Source organism: Carassius auratus, chromosome 37 (assembly GCF_003368295.1).
Source record: "Carassius auratus strain Wakin chromosome 37, ASM336829v1, whole genome shotgun sequence".
NCBI lineage: Eukaryota > Metazoa > Chordata > Actinopteri > Cypriniformes > Cyprinidae > Carassius > Carassius auratus.
Genome location: NC_039279.1, coordinates 1,146,038 through 1,168,344, shown reverse-complemented (window position 1 = coordinate 1,168,344; position 22,307 = coordinate 1,146,038). Strand labels below are relative to the sequence as shown.

At 34.2% G+C, this 22,307-nt stretch overlaps 1 protein-coding gene across 3 annotated transcripts in view; it reads left to right on the top strand.

The window, feature by feature from the left end:
* dock1 (dedicator of cytokinesis 1) overlaps positions 1-16,350 on the top strand; it is a 202,814-nt gene extending 186,464 nt beyond the window's left edge. For 2 of the 3 annotated variants that reach the window (XM_026222208.1, XM_026222206.1), the window contains exons 47-52: positions 5,334-5,471; positions 7,499-7,644; positions 10,470-10,668; positions 12,522-12,687; positions 14,422-14,573; positions 15,574-16,350. In XM_026222208.1, coding sequence (XP_026077993.1) covers positions 5,334-5,471; positions 7,499-7,644; positions 10,470-10,668; positions 12,522-12,687; positions 14,422-14,573; positions 15,574-15,669 — 897 coding nt within the window. In that variant the 3' untranslated portion in view covers positions 15,670-16,350. The remainder of the gene's footprint in view (positions 1-5,333; positions 5,472-7,498; positions 7,645-10,469; positions 10,669-12,521; positions 12,688-14,421; positions 14,574-15,573) is intronic. The other variant, XM_026222207.1, reaches the window with a different exon arrangement.
* The last annotated feature ends 5,957 nt before the right edge of the window (positions 16,351-22,307 follow it).

Here is a 22,307-nt window from a genome sequence, read left to right as displayed (position 1 = left end):
GTTAGCACTAATACAGAAAATGTCTTTGTAAGTGTGTGTTTAGTATGTTTAATGCAGCAGTTATTATAGTTAAAACCATTAAAAAAAACATTTTTGTTACTTCTAATAAAATAAACATTAACTGAAATAAAATATATATTTTTTTTCAGTTAGTTTCAACATTTCTTATTTAATGTAGTTTAATGTGATTTACTAAAATAAACTAAAATGTAAAAAAAACTATATAGACATAAAAAATAAAACTACAAAAAAGCAAACATTCACAGCAAAATAATACATTTTAACTAAAGTTTAAATTAAATATAAATATTAAATATAAAATTGAAACCAATTTAAAATATTAATACATGAACTAAATAAACATTAATAAACTAAAACGCCATCTCAGTGATACTAAAATAACACACAGCTAGAAGTTAGAGAAAAACATTCAAAACCAAACAAGCATTTTTGATATTCAGTTTAGAAAAATGCTTGTGATGACGGTAAAAGTCATTATTCACACATTAAAGAGAGATCGTTTTGTAAAACAACCAGAATGCATTTCTGATGTTATATGAAAGCTCTTTGATGCTATTTGTTGAATGTATCAATCTTGTATTTTTTTTTTTTTACTGTAGCTTTTAATGTTTAGTTTTTTCTCTCGTATTCATGTCAGGTCAGGACATTTGCATGAGATGAGTTACAGCAGCTGTCATCCTGTCAGAGAATAAAGTATGTCTCATGCTTTATCTTACATTTTAAAGACGTGTTCCTCCACAAAGACGATGACAAGATGAGTCGCACAAATCAAGCTCTGTCTTTATTATATAGACAGAGAAATGGTTATGAAATCCTGTTTTCTCAGACACGTGTTGACGCTATCTTAAATGTTCAGTTGTTATAGATTTGTCAGTGTCCAGTGTTTTCTTTATGCAGTATTTATTGTTTATGCCATGACAGACAAAGAGACAGAGTTTGTGTTTGAGCCCAAAGCCACTTTTTCTGTTCGATATGGCGATCGATACATCCTCTTGTCCTGAAGGTAGAACTCGATGCTCTGTCAAACCGGCTGACACTGAAATCCTGTAAACAGCGGTGAAAAGGCAGGACAATCCCCCTGCAGATTTCAGCTTTTGATTACGTTTGCTTTGTGCCGTTTGGTCTCAGAGCGCCGCCGGGACTAGGTCTGGTCTGTGTGAATGTGCTGCTCTCTCGCAGAGCCAGAGCTGTTATTCACACAAATCAGGTGCTTTTGTTTGCTCCGCTTCGTTCATGTCAGCCTGCATCTTTTGCACTGAGAAAAACACTTACCTCAAGCAAGTACAGAAGCTTCAGCTGGTAACGTAGCGTGAGGATCTGGTGAGTTTATTGTATGTTAATGACAAGCAATTCATCCAGCGCTGTGTTGATGGACTGTGTGATGAAGCATATGAAAAATCTAAGCATGCATATCTCTCTGCCGCCTTGCATTGTCATAAATGGTGCAAAAACATTAGTCCCACTCACTTTCAGAGCCTCTAGTTTGTCTGATAATTAGTTTCAGGGCAGATCACACGAATTTAGACTCCAGATGAACTCGGATGTCACTTCACTCATAAGTGCTCCAGTTTAACTTCTTTGTAACTTTTATAAAATGCTACAAAAACAACCATAAGCAGATCTGTGGACAATATCTTCCTGGTTAATTACTAGTTTTTATTTTATATTTAACTAGAGTCGTGACCTTGGGTGTTTTTAACCACATGTATTCTTCATTCTGTGTCCATACATCTGTTTTATTCTCACTCAGAGTTCACTGATGAGGTGTATGAGTCGTTGTCTTTGTGTGATTTTAAAGCAGATTCATTGCTCTGCCGCCTACCCAGAATTCCCTCCCTCTGATCATGTTCTAAAGCTGTGGGTTTCCCTGGAGACACGAGTGCGCTGCAGCTGCTCTATCTGTCTGTATCTCTGACTCTTTCAGAAATTCCCTGCAGTGCTAACAGCTCTTATTAAAGCGGGAATCCTCTCTGTCTCTCGCTCTGCTGTAGTGTCACTCACGACTGTTGGACTGCAGGAGGATCCGCTCACTCTGTGTCTGAGCAAACCCTGCATTATTTCTAGACGGATTATACATTCCTATAATTAAGTGGTGAAGTTGGAGAGCTCGTGCTACAGTACAGTGTGAATGTAATCAGAGCTAAAGGGTGCTTTGAGTGAATTAGCATTAATTGTGTTAATATACAATTGTTTTTGTCTTTCAGGTCAACTGTGTTCATGATAATGAAACTGATCACATGTATACATATTTAAATAATTTAAATATTAAAAGGTAAGCATTTAAAATATTGAAATATTTAAACGAATTATTAAAAATGAAAACTATTTCAACATTTAAAATATGTATACATTAAAATATTAACGGATTTTAAATATTTAAATACGTAATTTAAAAAAATATATATTTTAAATATTTAAACAAATTAAATTTTTTTAAATATAAATACTGTATTTATACATGACAAATATGAAAAGATTTTTTCATATTTATACATAATTCAACAATAAAAATAATTCTGATTTGCAAATTTTTAAACATTTATGCATTTAAAACATTTTAACATTTAAATATTTAAAGTTTAAAATACTTAAATATTTAAAATATTTTAACAAGTACTTAAACATTCAGAAATTAAGATTTAGAATAGAATGAGATTTTTTTTCACCAAGTGTCTGTGCAAACAAACAAGGAATGTGTTGTTTTTTCAGGAGCTCTGTTATTTTTTATTATTATTATTATTTTATTTATTTTTTTACTGGCGTATATTCTTTTTGATCAGTTTCACAAACTCATTGAGTTCAAAACTTAATTTCATTTTTCATCTCAATTAAATGCATCATAATGGACATGTTTGTATTGGAAACCAAGACAAAAATACTGAGATAGAAAATTGTTCTATCAGAGATCTTTTTTTTTTTTTTTTTTGAGTGATTGCTTAAAGTCTGAAGAGAAGCATGATGTCTTAGGCTCATGGTTGATGACCATTTCGACGTGAACATGTCAAAGAAAGTGCTCCTCTCCATCGCATTGCACTGCATTGCATCAGTTAACAGGAAGCAAATACTTCATCTTTATAGTCCTCTGTTTTACTCTCATAATGTAACCTCTCCTTACAATTAGCTGAGCAGTTCAGAATGTGTGTGTTTGTGTATCCTTCTGATGCATTATACTTTATTCTGTACATTCAGATTAGCAGGAGACTCTGAGAGAACATAGTGCCTTGTGTGATGCATGCTTGTGCACAAAGGTTTGTTTTTAATGCTGTGTAATATGGTCCGTCTTTCACAGTAGCTTGCAGAACCCAGCGCTGGTGCTTTAGTGGCTGTTTGCCTGTTTTATGTGTCTGTCAGGCCAGAGGTTTTACGTAGAAGACAGAAAATTGAACCTCCTCGTGATATTTCAGTCCGAGGTGAATCACTGCACTTGAGGCTTCAGTAAATCAGAAGAGTTGCAGGTTACATCTCTCTCCAACAGCAGAAAGACATCATGGGTCATACACCACAATAAAAGGATGCATATCATACTGTGTTCATGCCATGTTGTAATTGCCAAAAGCCAGCAAAATTAACCTGCTTGAAAGAATGCTGTAGGCTGCTGTAAAACACAACATTACATTACACTTGTATGCTACTACTACATATTGCAGAACACAGAAAGCACATCAAGTAAAAATAATTACTTAATATTTGTTTTTTGGTTATTACTAACAACGACAATGTAGATATGTTATTGCCAGCATTAAAAAAATAATAATAACAGTATGAACACTTACGTAACACTTAGACTTACATTTATATTAAAGTACATTATATATGCATCTTTTTCCCCCTTTTTTAGAGCAGCAATAGCTTTCTTTGAAAATAAAAGGGCATTACCAGCAGTACTGAAATCAGGCACTGTGCGGATGCCAGTTCTTGACAGGAGCCCAAGGATGTTCCTGAAACACCTGCGATTTACAAGAACACGGTTTGAGCAGTGTGTGGAGCTCGTGAGACAGCAAGGGCTGGATGAGGAACCTGGCACTGCTGGTGGCCCTGAAAGAATACCTTTAATCCAAAAAGTTGTGCTCTTTCTTTGGTGTATGGAAACCAGAATTCAGTCAGAGAAACTGCAGACAGATTCAACCGCTCTCAACGTGGCGCCCACAAAACACTTTTACAAGTCTTAAAAGCAATGTGTGAACTGGCAGAAACGACATGACACAATTAAAAAATGCATTTCTGGAGTATAATGACATAATAGACTTCAAGATTTTATTTTTCTGTATTATTTTGCAACCAAAAACTTTTTATATTTTTTAAAACCTTTTTAGAAGTTAAAGAAAAAAATTAAACTGTAACACTTTAGAATAATGGTCCATTAGTTAATGTTAGTTAATTCATTATTTAACATGAACAAACAATGAACAATACATTTATTACAGTATTTATTCCTCTTTGTTAATGTTAGTTAATGAACATGCAGTTATTCCTTGTTAGGTCATGCTAATTCACAGTGCATTAGCTAATGTTAACAAGCTCAACTTTTGATCTGAATAATGCATTAGTAAATGTTGAAATTAACAACTAATATTAATAAATGCCATAGAAGAATTGTCTTTGCTTTGATCATGTTAACTAAATAACTAACATTAACAAATGGACCATTATTGTAAAGTGTTACCAAAAAAAACTATTGAAAACTCATTTAAAGTTAGGGTAGGTAAAGTAGATTTTTGGGGTTGAATTTAGAAAAATGAAATTTGATAGTAAAAGTCATTATTTACTCATTAAATATTGAATTTCAGGTTGAATTTTTGGGGTAAATGCTTCATGATTTTTTTATTGAATGTTTTATTTGGTTTGTTAATGCAGCATTGTTGTCCTAGATTTATTGTTTTATCTTTATATATATAATATATTTTAATTTATAGAATTTAACTACATGGCTACATATAAAAAATGCATTTATAGGGAATAAAGACATAAGACTTTTAATTTGCTTAATTGTTTTGTAACAAAGAATGTGTATATTTATTAATACAGCAATAGAAGTGTGAGAGGAAAATAATGTAAAAATACATTTAAAGTTATTTTATTTAGGTACATGTTTTTGTACTGGGTTTAGATAAATGCTTGACCTACCACATAATAAAAGTCATTATTTACACGTTGGTTTATTTGATGCCATTTGGTGAATGTTTCTTTTATTCATGTCAGGTTGATTTTTGGGGTGAATGCATAGTGGGGGTTTTTTCGCAAGTTTCCTGTAACTTTGTTGCATTTTTCTGTCGTTGAATTCCTTTGCTTGTGTTTGTGTGCGTCTCATTCAGATCCCGAACCTGGCTGAAGGAGTTCGTATCCACGGCGAGAAGGTGACGGAGGCTCTTCGTCCGTTTCACGAGCGTCTGGAGGCATGTTTCAGACAGCTGAAAGAGAAGGTGGAGAAGCAGTACGGCGTCAGAACACTAGTGAGTCCCAGCAGACAGACACTATCCAGACACACTGAGCCTGAATCATCACATCAGCCTTCATGCATTCATCTCTCACCCTTCACGGATGTTGTTCATCACAGCTCGCTTGCATGCATCACATTGCCTCTGGATGGACTCTTTCCTCACAATACAAACAGATCACTCTTAACTTCTACACATATTCTCTCATATTCTCTGATTTGTGTGTTGCATGTTTGTTGGATCTTGGTTTCCTCTCTTGGTTTCTTCTTCACTATCTTGGGACCTTGTTTTGTCTTGCTCACTGGGGAATGTAATGCATTATTATTTAAATATGCTGCTTTATAAAGAGAAGCTGCTTTAGAATAGATCCTGTGAAAGCACTACAGAAATTGTGAACTGAATAAAGTCATGGCAGCTGTTCTGTGTTTATGGGGCTGATTTTTCAAAGTCAACTATAAAAATCTGAACAGTCACTCTTTTTTCAATACTTTTTACTTTCCCGCTACAGCATGATAATATGCATGCAAAAATATATACTTTTTTAGGTTTTTTTTTTTTGTTAAACAGAATCTTTAACAACCTTATGTTCAAAATTAAGTCATAAATTATTTTTAATAACATGAATAAAATGGCACTATTTGGGTGATAAACTTTTTTTGGAATATAAATTCTGTAGGAAATCTATAGAATAAAACAAATTAAGATAATTGTGACTTTATTATTAAAAATAGTATTATTATAATCTTTTTAACCTTATATAATAACCTTTTTATTTTTTATTCTGTAATCAAACAAAATAAATAAAAATAACAAGTTTCAGAATTGTTATATATATATATATATATATATATATATAAGATTCCTCTTTTAATCAGTGATATTATGTGGTAAATCAAATAATGATCGGTTTCTCATCAAAATTGTCTTCTGTAAAAGCCTGGTCATTTTTTGTGACACCTGCCACTGACTCAATCATGCAGTTCATCAGTGCTGTTATCATTACCTTTTAATTAAATCTAACAAAAGAGCACACCAGTCACTAATGAACTGAACACAAACACCCTTCTGTTATTATTCAGTATGACCTTGTTTGAAATGAGAAAGATTTCTTATGAAGTTACTTCATACAGCATAGTTTTAATATGTGATTGATGAGTCTCGCTTTCATAATCCTTTAGTTTGAAATGCTTTTGCAATTGTAGTTTAAAGCATCTCATCTTTTCTTTCACATCTGGTTGCTGTGGAAAATCATGTGTGTAGCACGAACAATGCAAATTTTTACTGCATTTGGTGCCAAAAACCTTAACCTACATGAATGCAGTCTGTCATTACGTTGTCTTGAGTGAAGAAAGTTTCCTCAGCTGTATGTTGAGACGCCCAGAGTCAGTGCGAGTTTTGTAACCGTGGGTAAGACGTTCCCAAACACACTTGCAGTTTTGGCACCTGAGATCCCTGACAGGAATGAGAGATGAGGACAAAAGAGTAAGACAGACAGGTAGAGAAAGAGAGCAAACGTGTGTGTGAGAGAGAGAGAGAGAGAGAGAGAGAGAGAGAGTTGCTGTAGCTGGCATGTATTGATCGGCACGCTCTGAGAAGGTGCTAGAATTAGCAGCGAAGCCTCCTGAAGTGTGTGAAAGACTGAGAACGTCGTCTGTGCTGCATATCTGTTTCAAGGACAGCTCAGGACTGTGTGATCCAGAGGAAGAGGATAAGGAAGGTATGAGTGATTCATACAGTATATTCACACACAGAAAGCAAGAACTGTACTAAAGCAATGGGAATAAGCAAAAACACACTCAGGACACAGCAGGAGTCTACTGTTAAATTGCTGTCTGTCGAGTCAGTGAGTGGTCTGAACTCTTGAGTGCATCTGAAAATGAGTGAATTAACGTATAATGTGATTCCAGACGGACAGAGATTAGGCAATCACAAGACCGTGTCAGAGAGACGGGAATGATTCAGACTGTTATGGGTGCAAGAAAGTGTTAAATATAGCCTCTTTTAAAGACCTGAATGTTGTGATGTGTTCCTGTGTGTTTCAGCCTCCCATGTCAGACGAGCGACGGGGCAGTCGTCCGCGGTCAATGATTCGCTCCTTCACCATGCCGTCATCTCAGAGACCGCTGTCTGTCGTGTCTGTGACCTCCATATCATCAGACAACTCTCCCTCCAGACCGGGGTCAGACGGGTAATCACACACACACACACACACACACACCATCTAGAGCAATACATCTGCAGAAATCCACCGTTCTTTCTTTATACTGTTCATACACAATTTTGGGAAATAAATAAATGCTTTTAATTTTTTATTTATTTTCTGCTTGTCCAAGATTCCTGAAGAATGTCACGGATTCTACAAAAATATTAAGCAGCACAAATGTTTTCAACATTGATAATAACCAGAAATGTTCCTAGAGCAGTAAATCAGTATATCAGAATGATTTCTGAAGATCATGTGACACTGAAGACTGGAGGAATGATGCTGAAAATACAGTGGAGCATCACAGAAATAAATTACACTTGTAAAGATTTCAAATAGAAAAGTTATTTTAAATTGTAATAATACTTCACAAATTTACTATTTTTAATTTATTTTGATCAAATAAATGAAGCCTCGGTGAGCAATAAGAGACTTCTATCAAAAAATGAATCCCAGACTGTTAAACAGTAGCATACGCACACAGTATTTCATATTTATATTAAATAATGTTTAATGAAAAGTAAATGAAATATATTTTACGATGTGTTTAAAGCTCAAAGAATAGTAATTTTCATTCTAGATTTATAATATATAATATTTAGTTTTATTATACTATTGCAAAGTTTTTTTGTTTTTTTTTTTGGTGTAGAACTTGTTTAATGAGCGAACTAAATGTAAATGTTTAATCAAAAAAATATATAAAGTATGTTTTTGGAATATTTTACAAATGCAACACATTTTATTTAAACTATATATTCATCTAAAAATAAGATAAATATGTTAATTGTTAATTTAAAGTGAATATTTGAAGGGTTAATTGAGCTAATAAGTACAGCTAATGGCTTGACTTGTGACATCAGTATGATCCAGTGGAACAGCAGTATTAGTGAGCACTGATGCAGACCTCTGTCCACAGTCATGTATTTTCTTCTTCTAGCCGTTGGAGGACTAGTACAGAACATTTCCTCGGTTAGAGTGACTTTTCTGGTCTCCATAATGCAGCTCTTTGTCATTTCCATCTCGTGTCTCTGTGGGCGTTCTGTTCCCATTCACACTCTCACAGCCGTAATGCACCGAATCACCTGCTGTTTCTCCAAGAAGATCATCTTACTGCACTTTGAGAAGTTCCTTCAGCTCAGACAGAATCAGCCGATGGGTTTAGATGTATAAATCCACTGTAAAGCACGTGGTGTTGTGGCCTGTCGGGTTAGTGGCACAGATGCCATCCAGAAGCGTCCATTAGTGCATGTTTGAAGAAAGATGCCCTCCACTGCTGTTTAAATGTGAAGGAGAGCTTTTGATGACTTAATCCAGCTCATTAAAGTGCTTTGATTCGCTTGAGCCAGAGATTCTGCTTAACTTTTTCATTGCTTCGCACTTTACAAAACTGCCTGCGAGTCTGATTATCGGCCGGGTCAGCAGATATGAAAACACACTCTCACACACTTTAAATGCAGCGATATTCACTTTTACCAGCGTGTGTTTTTGCATGGGTGATGTAAGATTTCTCTCCAGCATCGCTGCGTTTTTAAGAAACTAGTTTGTTCTGAGCTTTGGACCAGAAATCCAATATTGATGACAGTTGTTCTGTGCATCACGTACGTTTGTGCTAACAAACACACTTACTGTGGTTTTCATTTACTTTATGAAATGGCAGATAAGGATGGATTTGGCGTGAGAGCGTTTCGAGTCGGTGTTGCTGTATCTTACCTTCATCTATCATGTGCTGCTGTGCTTTGCAAACTTGAACATTTGGTTTCCTGTGATTTATTAAACACTGTTATTGCAGATTTTTGTGGATTTAAATGTTACTTGAGTATCATTAGCTTGGTTTGCACAATGTTTTCCCAAAAAAAGGATAATTGATTATTGTGTGTTAATGCATCATTTAGACTTGGTTAAATTATAAACAAAGCACTCCGTTATTTTTATCAGATTAATTAATATATGGAATATAATTTATATATATATTTATTTCTGTTAAAAATAACACTGTTTTTTATTATACAAACTAAGGACTTTAAAAAAACTTTTTTTAATGGGAAAACATTAAACATTAAAACATACTAAAAATATTTCTGCCGATTTTATTTATTATTAAAATATTTTGTTTTAATTACTTTAATATTACTATATTCGAATTACGAAATTCTTTCTTCAGAAAATGTGTTTAAAGAAAAAACAAAATATAAATGGTATATTAAAAATATATAAAATATATTTCAGATCCATTTTAAAAATGCAAAGAATTTAATTCCAGTATATATATTTTTTTTTTTCATTTTGTTATACTAATAAAATGCAAATGAAAAACTGTTGTATAAAACTTGAAAATGATTTCTTATATAAAGTTATTTATATAAGTATAATAAGTAAATAAGTTTATTTATATTTGAAATGTATTTTCATTTTAATGTTTTTATTATTCTTTTTCATTGATTGATTGATTTGTGGTGAGGCCTGTGAAAACATTAGCCAAGTACAAATATGAACAGCTCAGCTGACCAAGCCAGCAGAAAAAAGAAAAAATAATAAACCTAAGATTGAGCCCTGATCTCTGAAATAGAATGTAATAAAAATAGAATGTATCATTTTCAGGTAATAATCACGGTTGGTTGCCATGACACTTCAGACTGTACACCAGAAACCTGCTTTTGAGTTTAAAGTTGGAGCTAAATGTCAAATGAGTGCTAATATTTGCTCAAGACCTCAGAAGAGCTTCTCTGTGATATTAAAGATCCTCCAACACAACACAGTTTTCTCCGTCCTCCTCTCCTCCTCTGATTCCTCTTCTCTCTCTCATCTGATAGATTTGCCCTGGAGCCTCTCTTACCAAAGAAGCTGCACTCCAAGTCTCAGGATAAACTGGATCGAGATGAACCTGAGAAAGACAGGAAGGAGAAGAAGAAAGAGAAGAGGAACAGCAAACACCAGGAGCTGTTTGATAAGGAGCTGAAGACGGCTGAGATCCCGCTGCAGCCCAGCGAGGCGGTCATTCTGTCCGAGACCGTGAGTATCTGTCCACACAAACACAAGGAAGAATCAGCCACTGAAAGCAGACCTACTGCATCAAACGTCCAAACCAAAGACAAAATGTTTGCTTTTGCAACATCTGGCTCGCATTTCACCCCGAAATCAAGAAGGTATGAGGAAATGACGTCTAGAATCTAACAGCATTAAGATGAGGAGCATTGCTTTGTCATTTTCAAGACAATTCAGTGCATTTTCCTCCAAGAATCTCTTTAGTTATGTGCAATCGCATTTTTTACATTTGATTTTTGTAATTCTCTTGATTTTCATTACTGTAATGCAGTCATTTTTGAAATGATGTAAAAGTGGAAAAATCATAATCCTTCATTTTTTTTCATCACAAAAAGAAAATATCATTAAATATACAAAATAAAAATTTTATCCCCTCCAGTTTTATTATTAACTACGAATAAAACTGATTTTAAAAATAAAAAAAATGATACATTTTATATTGGATACGTTTTATTTTTTAATTAAAAATAAATAAATAAAATGCATAGCCAACTAACTAAGATAAAGCAAGCTGAAGTGCACAAACTATTACAAATGACAAGAATATTTACTAAAATTAAAATGAAAACAGAAAATGTAAAAACAAAAGCTAGTTCAAAATCTTAATAAATACTATAATAGTAATAGTGAATATAATAAAACGGTAAAATGGATGGCAGTGATTTCCTGAAACGTGATGGTGTTCTTGACTTGATTTGATGCAGTGTAAACTGAAAGACTCTCATTTGTGTGCTTTCCATTTGAATGAATCCTTCCTGGAGCAGTTCTTCTCGTCTTTGTGTTTCTGTTTTTGAGGCTGTGTGTGAAATGAGGCACGCGTCTGAATCAGCACTTGTGAGTCTCTTCAAGCTCTTTGAATATGAATACAGAATGTGCTCGAGAACAAACAGCACATAATAAGAACTAATTGACCCATTAAGAGCCTCTCTGAACTGTGAATAAAGGAAAAACTAGCCCTGGACCTTCTGCATAGTTTGTCTTTTATAAATCATCATGATGACCTTGACCCTTCCTATAGTCTGCTGACCTCTGCGATTCACATTCAGCCGATAAAACATGAGCTAAATAATCTGATTTACTGCCCGATTAATCTGTCATATCGATAGCAAGCCCACCTGCTTCATACTGGACATCTTTAACAAGCGTTTTTTATTTGTTAATGTCTTGATCTGATGAAGGACAAATAATATAAATGTTTAAATAAATGTATGTTGTTGTTGTTTTTTTTTACATTTGTTAATTTTTTTTCTATTACAAATGAATTTTTTTTATATTAAACTTCCTTAATATGAAAACAAAATAGAAATGTTTAATGAATAAATATAAATGAAGTATTTTTCTGACATGTTAAAAATGCAAAGATCTTAATGTTCTTACTAATTAATTATTACTTATTAATTATTATTTATTTATTTTCCTGATGCTAAAAGTATCTTTCTGTTAAAAATATGCATATTTACAATATGTAGTTTAATTTCATTAGCGATTCTGAGCAGCAGTTTACACTGCGGAGGGGTTTCTAAATGTTTCAGATTTGTAAGAATGTAGAATTGGATGTTACTTTTTAATGCACATGTAATGCACAACTGGAATAATTCATAAGCCCGCTGAGTCATGCATTAGATAAACCTGTATGCTCATGGAACAGGATCTGAACGGTTTGAATTGCTGTTCTTTACTCGTTACACCTTACTATAGTATCCATCCATTTCACTTTCTACTTCCATGGTCACGTTTAGTCTTGATTCAAGGAAACCTTTCATTAGTGATTTCCAGAAACAACTCTGTAATGTTTATCTGTCATGTTTTCCTCTCTCCAGATCAGTCCGTTGAGGCCCCAGAGGCCCAAGAGTCAGGTGATCAACCTGCTGGGTGAGAAAAGGCTCTCGGTGTCTCCAGCAGCTCCTGCCAACCCGTCTGTGGCCAGCGTCCCACCTCCCATCACGCCCCGGGCCAAACTGCACTTCAGCTTACTGTCTGGATCCAGTATGTCATACTTCACCCTGATCTGCCATTCCCCCCTCCAGTTTTATTTCGAAGCATGATGAAACTGGGCCAGTTTTACTAAAGCAAGCAAGGATAAATAGTTGACAAGTTGATAGCTGATACATTTACAACAGTAACTTAAATTTACAAAAAGATCTGCCTATTTTAGGAAGAAAGCCACTCCAAAACATTCATATGTAATTCAAGATCCAGAGCTGACATTTGAATAAATGAAGCTGAAAGACTGCTGTAAATAGAAGATCAGCATGGAGATATCTAATCAATCACACATCTGCACACCTGCACGCCTACAGCAGTCAGCATATCTCAAATAATAATAAATCAATAAAAACTGGAATGCAGCAGTAGGAGTTTTGGCATCTCACATTGTCCTCTGGTGTTGTTTTATCAACATGAACAACAATTAATTCTATTTTAGCTTCTGGAACAAATAGAGCTCTTGATAATTATCCAAGACCTTCAGTCTGATTCACATTCATCATTTAAAAGTTTGGGGTCGATAAGATTCTTTAAACGTCTTTGAAAGAACTTTTGCTTACCAATTAATTTAATTCTAAATACAGTATAACGATAATATTGTGAAGTACTAGCATTTAAAAAAAAAAAGTTTTGTATTAGAATACATTTTTAAAATGAATTTGAAAACTTTCTCTGATGAATAGAAAGTTCAAAAGAACATAAATTATTCTACATTTCTTTACTTTCATTTTTGATAGACTAAATATACTGTACATCCTTTCTATTAATTTCTATAGAAACATCTTCCTGACCCCAAACTTTTGAACTGTAGTGCATGTAGTATTTTATATATATATATATATATATATATATATATATATATATATATATATATATATATATATATATATATATATATATATATATATATATATATATATATATATATATATATATAAGTTTAATTTTCATACTATTTATTTTCATTTTAATATTAGTTCTGTTTATGACTTTATTTAATGTATACATTTATATTTATTTCTTCATTTTCCCCATGGAAATGAAAGGCTTCCTGTGATCATTTAATTCTCCCACATAAAACATATATCAGGACAAACTTTCAAGGACTTATGGACCCAGAAAAACCTTTACCATTTTTATCATGTAAAGAATCACATATAGAGCTGTACTCATTTACATTTATTCATTTAGCTGACGCTTTTATCCAAAGCGACTTAAAATTGCTACAGTATATATGTCAGAGGTTGCACGGCTCTGGAGCAACTATGGGTTAAGTGTCTTGCTCAGGGACACAGTGGATTCGAACCCGGGTCTCTCACACCAAAGGCATGTGTCTTATCCACTGCGCCAACACCAGTGAATTTGATCAAATGTTTAATTTGTGTCTTCCATTTAAATACAACCAAACTTTCTCGCACAGTAAAGCACTCGTGCTCTGTAGTGTGGTGACACACAAGCGCAGGACTGTGGGAGGCTGTTAAAGAACGCATGAAAGCGTGTCTGAACTGGTCTCCCACTCGCCGCGTGTGAAGATGTGTAAGGGATTCAGGCTTTGCGAGGCGTTTGCTCTCCCATGGGTTCAGCCCACTGTCTGGATTCAGAGTTTGCATCGCGTGTCGTCATCTGTGCTCGAATCACTGCGCAGCCTTCCTCAAACAACAGATTGAAATGTTTTAAAAAGATAATATTAACATAATATTGATCTCAACAGAGCTTTGTCTTGTTTCTACACAGATCTGGAGCTGAATGGGACGGGTTATGTAAATAAGGGCGAAACTCCGCCTCCACTTCCTGTCAAGAGCAGCATGGGTGACTATGGCAACCTGATGGACAACTCAGACCTGGCCAGTCCGACCACGCCCCCTCCTCCACTGCCACACCAGCGGGTATAACACATCATCCATATCCATCAAAGAGCGTCGTACATATTTCTGAAGCGGTTTACTGCTTGATCTTCATTTCCATTATCTGTACACCATCATTAGTGCTTAAAAAATCCGTGTAGAAGTCTGTTCCTGGATCGTCAGGTGCCTTCAGAGGCCAAACAAGCAGAAGTGTAGTATAATATCGAGGCTGTTTGTCAGTGTCATGAATGCTGACGCAGTGAGACTCTTCTCATCATGAATGAACAGTGTGTGAAGAGGACAGGATGTGTGTGACGTCCCTTGATCAGATGCTCGTCTCTGGCTCTCGTTCTCTCTGCTGAAACCGTTTAATAACTCATAACCTGAACTTCTCTGCAGCTGCTTTGCTTTATGAATGCTGTTATTTTATGATACACTTCTTGTTCCAAAGTCTGGGTCAGTAAGATTTTGTTAATGTTTTGAAAGAAGTCTCTTATGCTCAGGCTGCATATATTTGATCACAAAAACAGTAAAAGAATTATATTAAAAATAATATTGCTCTTACTATTTGAATATACTTTAAAATGTCATTGATTCCTGTGATGCATAGTTTAGTTTTCAGAATCCTCAGAAATCATTCTGATGTGCTGATTGGGTGCACAAGAGACATTTTTTTATAATTGTATGAAACAGCATTTATTTGAAACAGAAATCCTTTCATGTCTTTCAATGCATCCTTGCTGATTTGAAATAATAATTTCTTTAAAAAAATACTGAACCCAAACAGTAGTTTATAAAAAATGTTTCATTTTTTCTACTTTTTTCATTCATTCATACTTTGTTGCTTTCATATATCAGTCATATAATATAGAGACTTTATTTTATTTTTATTGTAACTGCTTAAAGTTAGAAAATATAACTTTTATTAACATTTTAATATTTATATAATATATTTATACAAACTTTTTCTATTTATTTACAGTAAAATAATAAAATCACTCAAGTGTTTTAAAACCGTATTCTCTTTTCCTCATGTTTCCAGCACCTTCCGCCTCCGCTACCCAGCAAGACCCCTCCTCCTCCCCCTCCAAAGACCACTCGAAAGCAGACCTCCATTGATTCGGGAATTGTCCAATAAGCCAGAAGACAGCATTGTCAAACGGAGACATCCGCGTCATGCCTCTTCCAATGATTTTCCGTCAACATCCCTGACAGTCTGGCATGATGAATACCTCACCTCGGCCTCGTCCAGTGCCCGATCAGACCCCGGTGACCGTACACACTCACCTCAGAGAAGCAGACCACTGCACACATCGATGCAGAGGAACCGGAGTCAGGGAGGTCCACTTGAGATGAATCGAGGGTTTTCTCTCTTTAGGCAGGAGTGCACATTATCTTTGAGACACGTGACCAATTCAATCCATTTTAGTGTCGCATAATTTCCTCTTTCTCTCATTTTTACATGATATTTTTATCCTCGATATATACACATTTATGTACAGAGGTTTGTATATATGATTTTATTTTATTGTTTTCTTGAAAGTAAATTTTATCCTTTAATTCACCATTTATAAAAATTGGCATTTTTATCCAAAAAGGGCTTGATTTTCATTTTGTTTTTTTTAAGAGCGGGACAGTATAGATATTATTCCATGCATCTTTTATTGTTTTTATATTGTTGTTGTCGTTCATTCTCATTTGGAGTGATAAATGTCATTGTACCTATCAAGCATATAAACCACATACAAGTATATCGATAACATTGACTGCTCCAAATCCACTACTGACTTCTGAATAAACTCAATCTGTTTGTAAAGTGCCTCTCGTTTGTGTTCACATTTGTGAATGGGACATGATGATGTAGTGCACGGCAGGAACGACTCGTGTGTGTGTTTATGTAAATGTGTGTTTGAGATGGTGCTGTTGGGTCCAGTCCAAGAACGTGTGAAATGATCGAGAACGAGATAAACAGTCTCAAGGTGTCTTTAATACCCGACTGAGTCCGTTTCCCACGGTACACTATCAACATCTAACCTGATTCATCCAGCTGAAGATCCTTTGAAAGGAAAGGTCAAATTCTGGCGTTTCATGATCAAATTCAATCAGACTCTCCAGGCTGAGCTTCATATAAGTAGCTTAGTTTTTTCTTCAAAAGATATTGTCTGTTCTTTTTTGTACCTCGTATCATTTTAGTCACACTGCTGTCAGAACTGAAATAAACCCAAAGTTATATTTTATGCTTCATTGAGCAGTAGAGCTGCAATCATTTAGCAGATTGTGCTTCCATGAAACAAATGACTTTGTTGTTTATTAGAGGATGCTGGGAAAATATCCTGCTGGACTGTCAGTCGTTTTTCCTTCGTGTTAATTACAGAGTTATTGAGGCCTAATACAACAGCGGCAGCAAATTAAATTTAACTTTCTATTTAAACCAGAGGCAGAAAATAACTTAACTCCGTCATTCCCAAAAGATTTCCATCTAAGTGAGAACTAATGTGATTTGCTCCTTGAATAGTCCAGTGAAACAAATTGCATGTCTTAACAAGTTTTTAAGAAGTTAATAATATTTTCTCATTTTCGTTTAGTTTAACTTGATTTACTATAACTTGATGTACTGAAATAAAATGTATATAGATATGTTAAAAAATAACTAATATTAATTACCCCCCTCCAAAAAAAAAGAAATTACTCAAACATCAACAAAAATAAAAATGAAAAATATTAAAACAAATTCATAATATTCATTAAAAAAAAAACATAAAAATGCATTTTGTTACTTGAATTGTTAACTTAAAATATTTAAGAATAAATAAAACTTATTTTATTTTTATTCTTCATTTAGTATAAATTGATGTACAAAAAATAGCTTAAATGAATTGCATAGATATAACTAACAACAAAACAGTGTTAATTTAAAATCAACTAAAATGAAAATGAAAAATATAAAATTAAGAACATTCAAAAATATTAATGAAAATTATAATATCTCAGTGATCGAAAATAATGCTGGTGCAACTTTGATTTAAATGACCTAGAGCAATCTTGTGCCAAATCTAGTGACTGTACAGTATTTATTCTTTTGTCTGGATCCACCGTTGTTTCATGTTCTCTATAGACAGTTCTTGTAGAAGTATTTTTAGTTCATTGAAGCTCAAATGTTGACCGAATGTTGTGCCTGACATCCACATCTGTTCATCTTCAGAAATCTTTTGTGCCTCATTTTAAGTCTGTTCGATATACGTGTCAGATCCCAGGTGATGAAACCGTCACCTTGCGAGAAAAGATGATTACATTTGCTTAAGCAATTTACAAGGCCGGCAGTGAAATAGACATGGAAAACAAACCCAGTGTCATTTATGTGCTCAAATATGATCTGTGGTCAAGAAATCAATAACAGGCCGTAAGTCCGTGTGAAATGATGTCCTGGCACGGCTGATTGAGTATGCCACGTGTAATGTATTGCCTTCACTTCTGATTGACAATAAACAATAGTTGTAATGCAAAAGCAGAGCTTAGTCCAAAGCTGCATGCTAACCGTCTCAGACGTCGACCCGTATAAACATCTCATTACCGACAGATGCTTCGAGTCTCCTTTATTGAAATTCTTTTGCTGTTCTATGAATCACTTTGTGCTGTTCTGATTTTAATATAACTGATATATATTCATACAGGAGGGGCCGGAGGCTAAATTGAATCCATATTTCACTGTGATTGTGTTTGGTCTCTGTGGTGCGGTCTGTCACAGCCGGCTCTGATTGGAGGGGAACATCCTCCATTGAACCTCGTCTGTGTACAGATACAGAGACAAAAATGGCTCGCTTGTGTAACCCTGGGGTGAATTTAGGTAAACTGGCCTGCTTTTAGCCAACCGTCTCAATAAATCACTCACAGACCCATATTCACCTTTCGTACTTCCATCTAAATCAGGAAAAAATCTGTTCAGCTCATATTTCTCCATGAAATTAATACATTGATTGACTGGATGACATACATGTTTTCTTTATTCATTGTTGTATGTATGTACGTATTATCACTAGAATGTAAATAATAATTGATGAAGGGGCGTTGAATTATTAGAAAATAATGCACAGCCAAGGTGATGTGTTTTTTGATTAAATTTTTTTTTTTTTTCATTATTCTAATAATGCAACCGTCCGTCACCGTTACTATTTTTTTTTTATTTTTTTTTTTTTATACATATTTGGGATTTGAAAGGAGCATTTATTATTCAAAAACTTTTTATTTACTGATTCTATTTAGTTTTTATTATCTTTTTATATATAATATTATTATATATTTTTTTTGTGCACTGTTCAGTGAAGTTTAATACTTGGTTTAGGTTGAGAAACTCTCAATTTAGTGTGTTTGCAATCACTTTTTATTCCTTTGTTTTCTACGCTGTATGTCATTTTGGATAAATATTGTTTATGATTTTATGAATACTCTTGAGTTAAGCCATTTGTGCTCACTCAGTTTTCTTCTGTATCAGTGCTGAATTATGAGCGTCTGACATGGTAGATTTTCTCTTGTCTTGCAGGTATTGATCAGCTGGTGGTGTTTTATTGCAGGTCCCATTACAGCAGCATATCAGTGAGAAAAGCAAAGACCGACTCGTTTCCACTGCAGATCTCACTGACTGAGTCCTTGGAGGCCGAGGTCTATTTCGGAGTTATCTGTCCATTCCCTCATTTCCAGCAAGAGCTCAGCTTGAGCCTGAGGTTTGGAGAGCTTGAAGATCCCAGGGTACAGAAACAATCCCACACAATCGTTTGTGGAATTTACCCAGAAAAAATGTCTTAACGTCTGTGTTTTTAGAAGGTCTGCTACAAAACCTATTGAGCTGCCTCGGTGCATACTGCCTACAGATGTCCTCTTAAAGGAGTAGTGCATTCAAAATCTACATTTATTAAAAATATACTCCCCCTCAGGCCATCCAAGATGTAGATGAGTTTGTTTCTTCATCAGATAATGGAGAAATGTAGCGTTTTTAATCATTTGCTCCCCAATGGATCCTCTGCAGTGTATGGGTGCCGTCAGAATGAGAGTCCAAACAGTTGATAAAAACATCAAATTGATTTTTTTTTGGCTGTACGGTTCCTTTAAATGGAGTGTAACTTCATTAATTAGTGATTTGTAATGTTTTATATTGGCAGTATTAACATCAATATACAGTAGGTGACAAAATAGGAAGAATCGATGATTAAGGTGCATGCATTTACATCCTAAAAGTTAGCGAACTAGGTTTTGGAACAGAGAGCTAAGGTTTATTTATTGTGTGATTCTGTTCTCGGGGATATTAATGGCATTTTAATTTTTGTGGCATTTAAAGGCATTGTGTTTATTTAGCAAAATGCTCTTGGTGGTTCTATTGCAGTGATTAATAGCTCAAAGCAAACACTCATCCCACAAATTCAAGAACAGACGTAATGTTTAAGTTAAGTTTAATGTTTAATAAATTGTGAACAGAACTTCATGCTCGTGTAAACATGCTTCTCAAGTTTAACTAACGAAAGGCTTCTGCTCGAGGCTCAGATGTCTGGAGACCTTGCTTTTTATTGTGTGTCTTGAGGCTCAAAGCCAGAATGACATGATAAAACTGTCTCCCGCTGTCTGGCTTGTGTTGTCATCTTTTCTTTACAGGAACAAAACACAAAAGGTATTAATGATCAAAAAGTCAAATAAAAAATGCATAATGATCCCAATTCTTATCAAGTTTCTCAGCTTATTTCACTTGGGTTCTAAAAAAAATTGGAATTATTATAAACTTGATTTTATAAATTATGAACTTCGTATTTTAATTCAATTTTTTAGTTCTAGCTTTTGCCATTTTTGTTTGTTTTCTGAAATATTTCAAATTAGACACTTTTTTTTATTTCAGTTTTAGTAATTTTATTTAATGAATTGGAGTGAAATGTTATCAAATTAAATTTATAACATTTCAATTGAAGAACATAATGTTTAATAGTCATAGTTTACAATACACTTTTAAAAATAAAGGTGCTTCACGATGCCATATGGTTCCATAAAGAACCTTTAACATCTGAAGAACCTTTATGTTTCTTAAAGGATTCTTTGTGGCAAAAGAAGGTTCTTCATATTATAAAAAGGTAAGAAAGAGATGGTTCCTCTAGAGAACCTTTGACTTAATGGTTCTTTGTGGAACCAAAAAATGGTTCTTCTATAGCATCACTTGAAGCACATTTATTTTAAATCACTAATCAAAATGGAATGTAATGGGATTGAAAGGAGTATTATGTTTTGTTTACTGCTTTATATATATTTTATGTAATACTCCAATTTTTTCGCAAGTCAATGTATTTTTTTTTTTTTTTTTTTTTTTTTTTTTTTTTTTTTGTAGTGCAATAAGTGACCCATTGAAAATGGAAATATTTGAATAGGACCAGGTGTCCCAGCCTAAACTGGTTGGCTGGTTTAAGAGGGGGTTTGGACACATTTCAGCTCGGGAAGTAAGACTTAAACCAGCTATCAAACCATCGTAGGCTGAATTAGGCATTTTCAGTGCGGTATTAATGTATAAAATTATCTGTTAGCACTGTGCAAATGAAGATTCACTTTCTGTTTGCCCGCACATTTTGACAAAAGAGAAGCCTTTTTCATTTACTTTTTCACATCACTTTATCATTTTTACACATTTTCTGTGTATAATTTAATAAGACTGTATTATGTTTTCCTACAAATTTCCATTATAGATCCTGCTGTGGCCGAATCTGAAAACATTGTATATGTGGGAACTGATAGAACTGCATCGATTTGCTGCGTTATAAAGTCGTCCAATTACCACCCCAAACTAGGTGTGTGTTTCTGATCGATTTTATGTAAATGTTGTGGGCAAGCCTGCCAGTGAGACAAATATACAGAGGAAAATCATCCTTGTCCTATTGATCCTGGCTCATATAATCACTAATCTATGGTCCCAGTCGAACACATCGATCAGGGCACTCGAGTGACACGGTGAACAATGCTCCGATATTAGTCCGTTGCTTTAGCTCTGGCTTTCTTGTGTTGATGTATTTTCTAAACAGATACAGTAGTTGGGGCAATTTATTTTTACACAAAAGTCATGAGTCAGAGTTTGTTTCTTGCTGTTGAAAGTCAGAGTCTGGTGTCTATTACTTAATGTGTAAAATGCATCATGATTTCCACAAAAATAAGAAGCATTTCAACTGTTTTCAACACTGATAATACAAAAAGGCATATCTTGAGCATCAAATCAGCATATTAGAATGATTTCTGAAGGATCATGTCATACTGAAGACTGGAGGAATGATGCTGAATAATTGAAAATAATTTTAAATGTGTGTAAATGGAAAACGGTTGTTTTAAATTGTAATGTTATTATAAATTTTACTTGGCTAAACATAAGCTTCAAAAACATTTCAAATTGGTCAAAAGTGCTGTATTGTAGCCAGAATAAGCTGTATATTGGACCAGGCTTTATGCTAATAGTCAAACTACTATTTCAGTGAATCTAGAAAGTGATTAGCTCAAATAAAAGTGTGATGTTGAAGAACAGAAGCTCGCTAAATATTGAACTGCCTGAAAAATACTTTAGTTCTCTCTCAATCCATTTTAGCATGCGCAGAAATACTTCACTTTATTAAAACCAAAGAGTTTCTGTAACTCAGAGGCACTTTGATATTCGGTTCATATCGCACACATCAGGACACTTCACAACTGATTTCAGTAAGATTAGCAGTGGCAAGCTCCAAATGCACTTTACAGACAAATACTGTGTAAGAGAGTTGAGTTTTAATT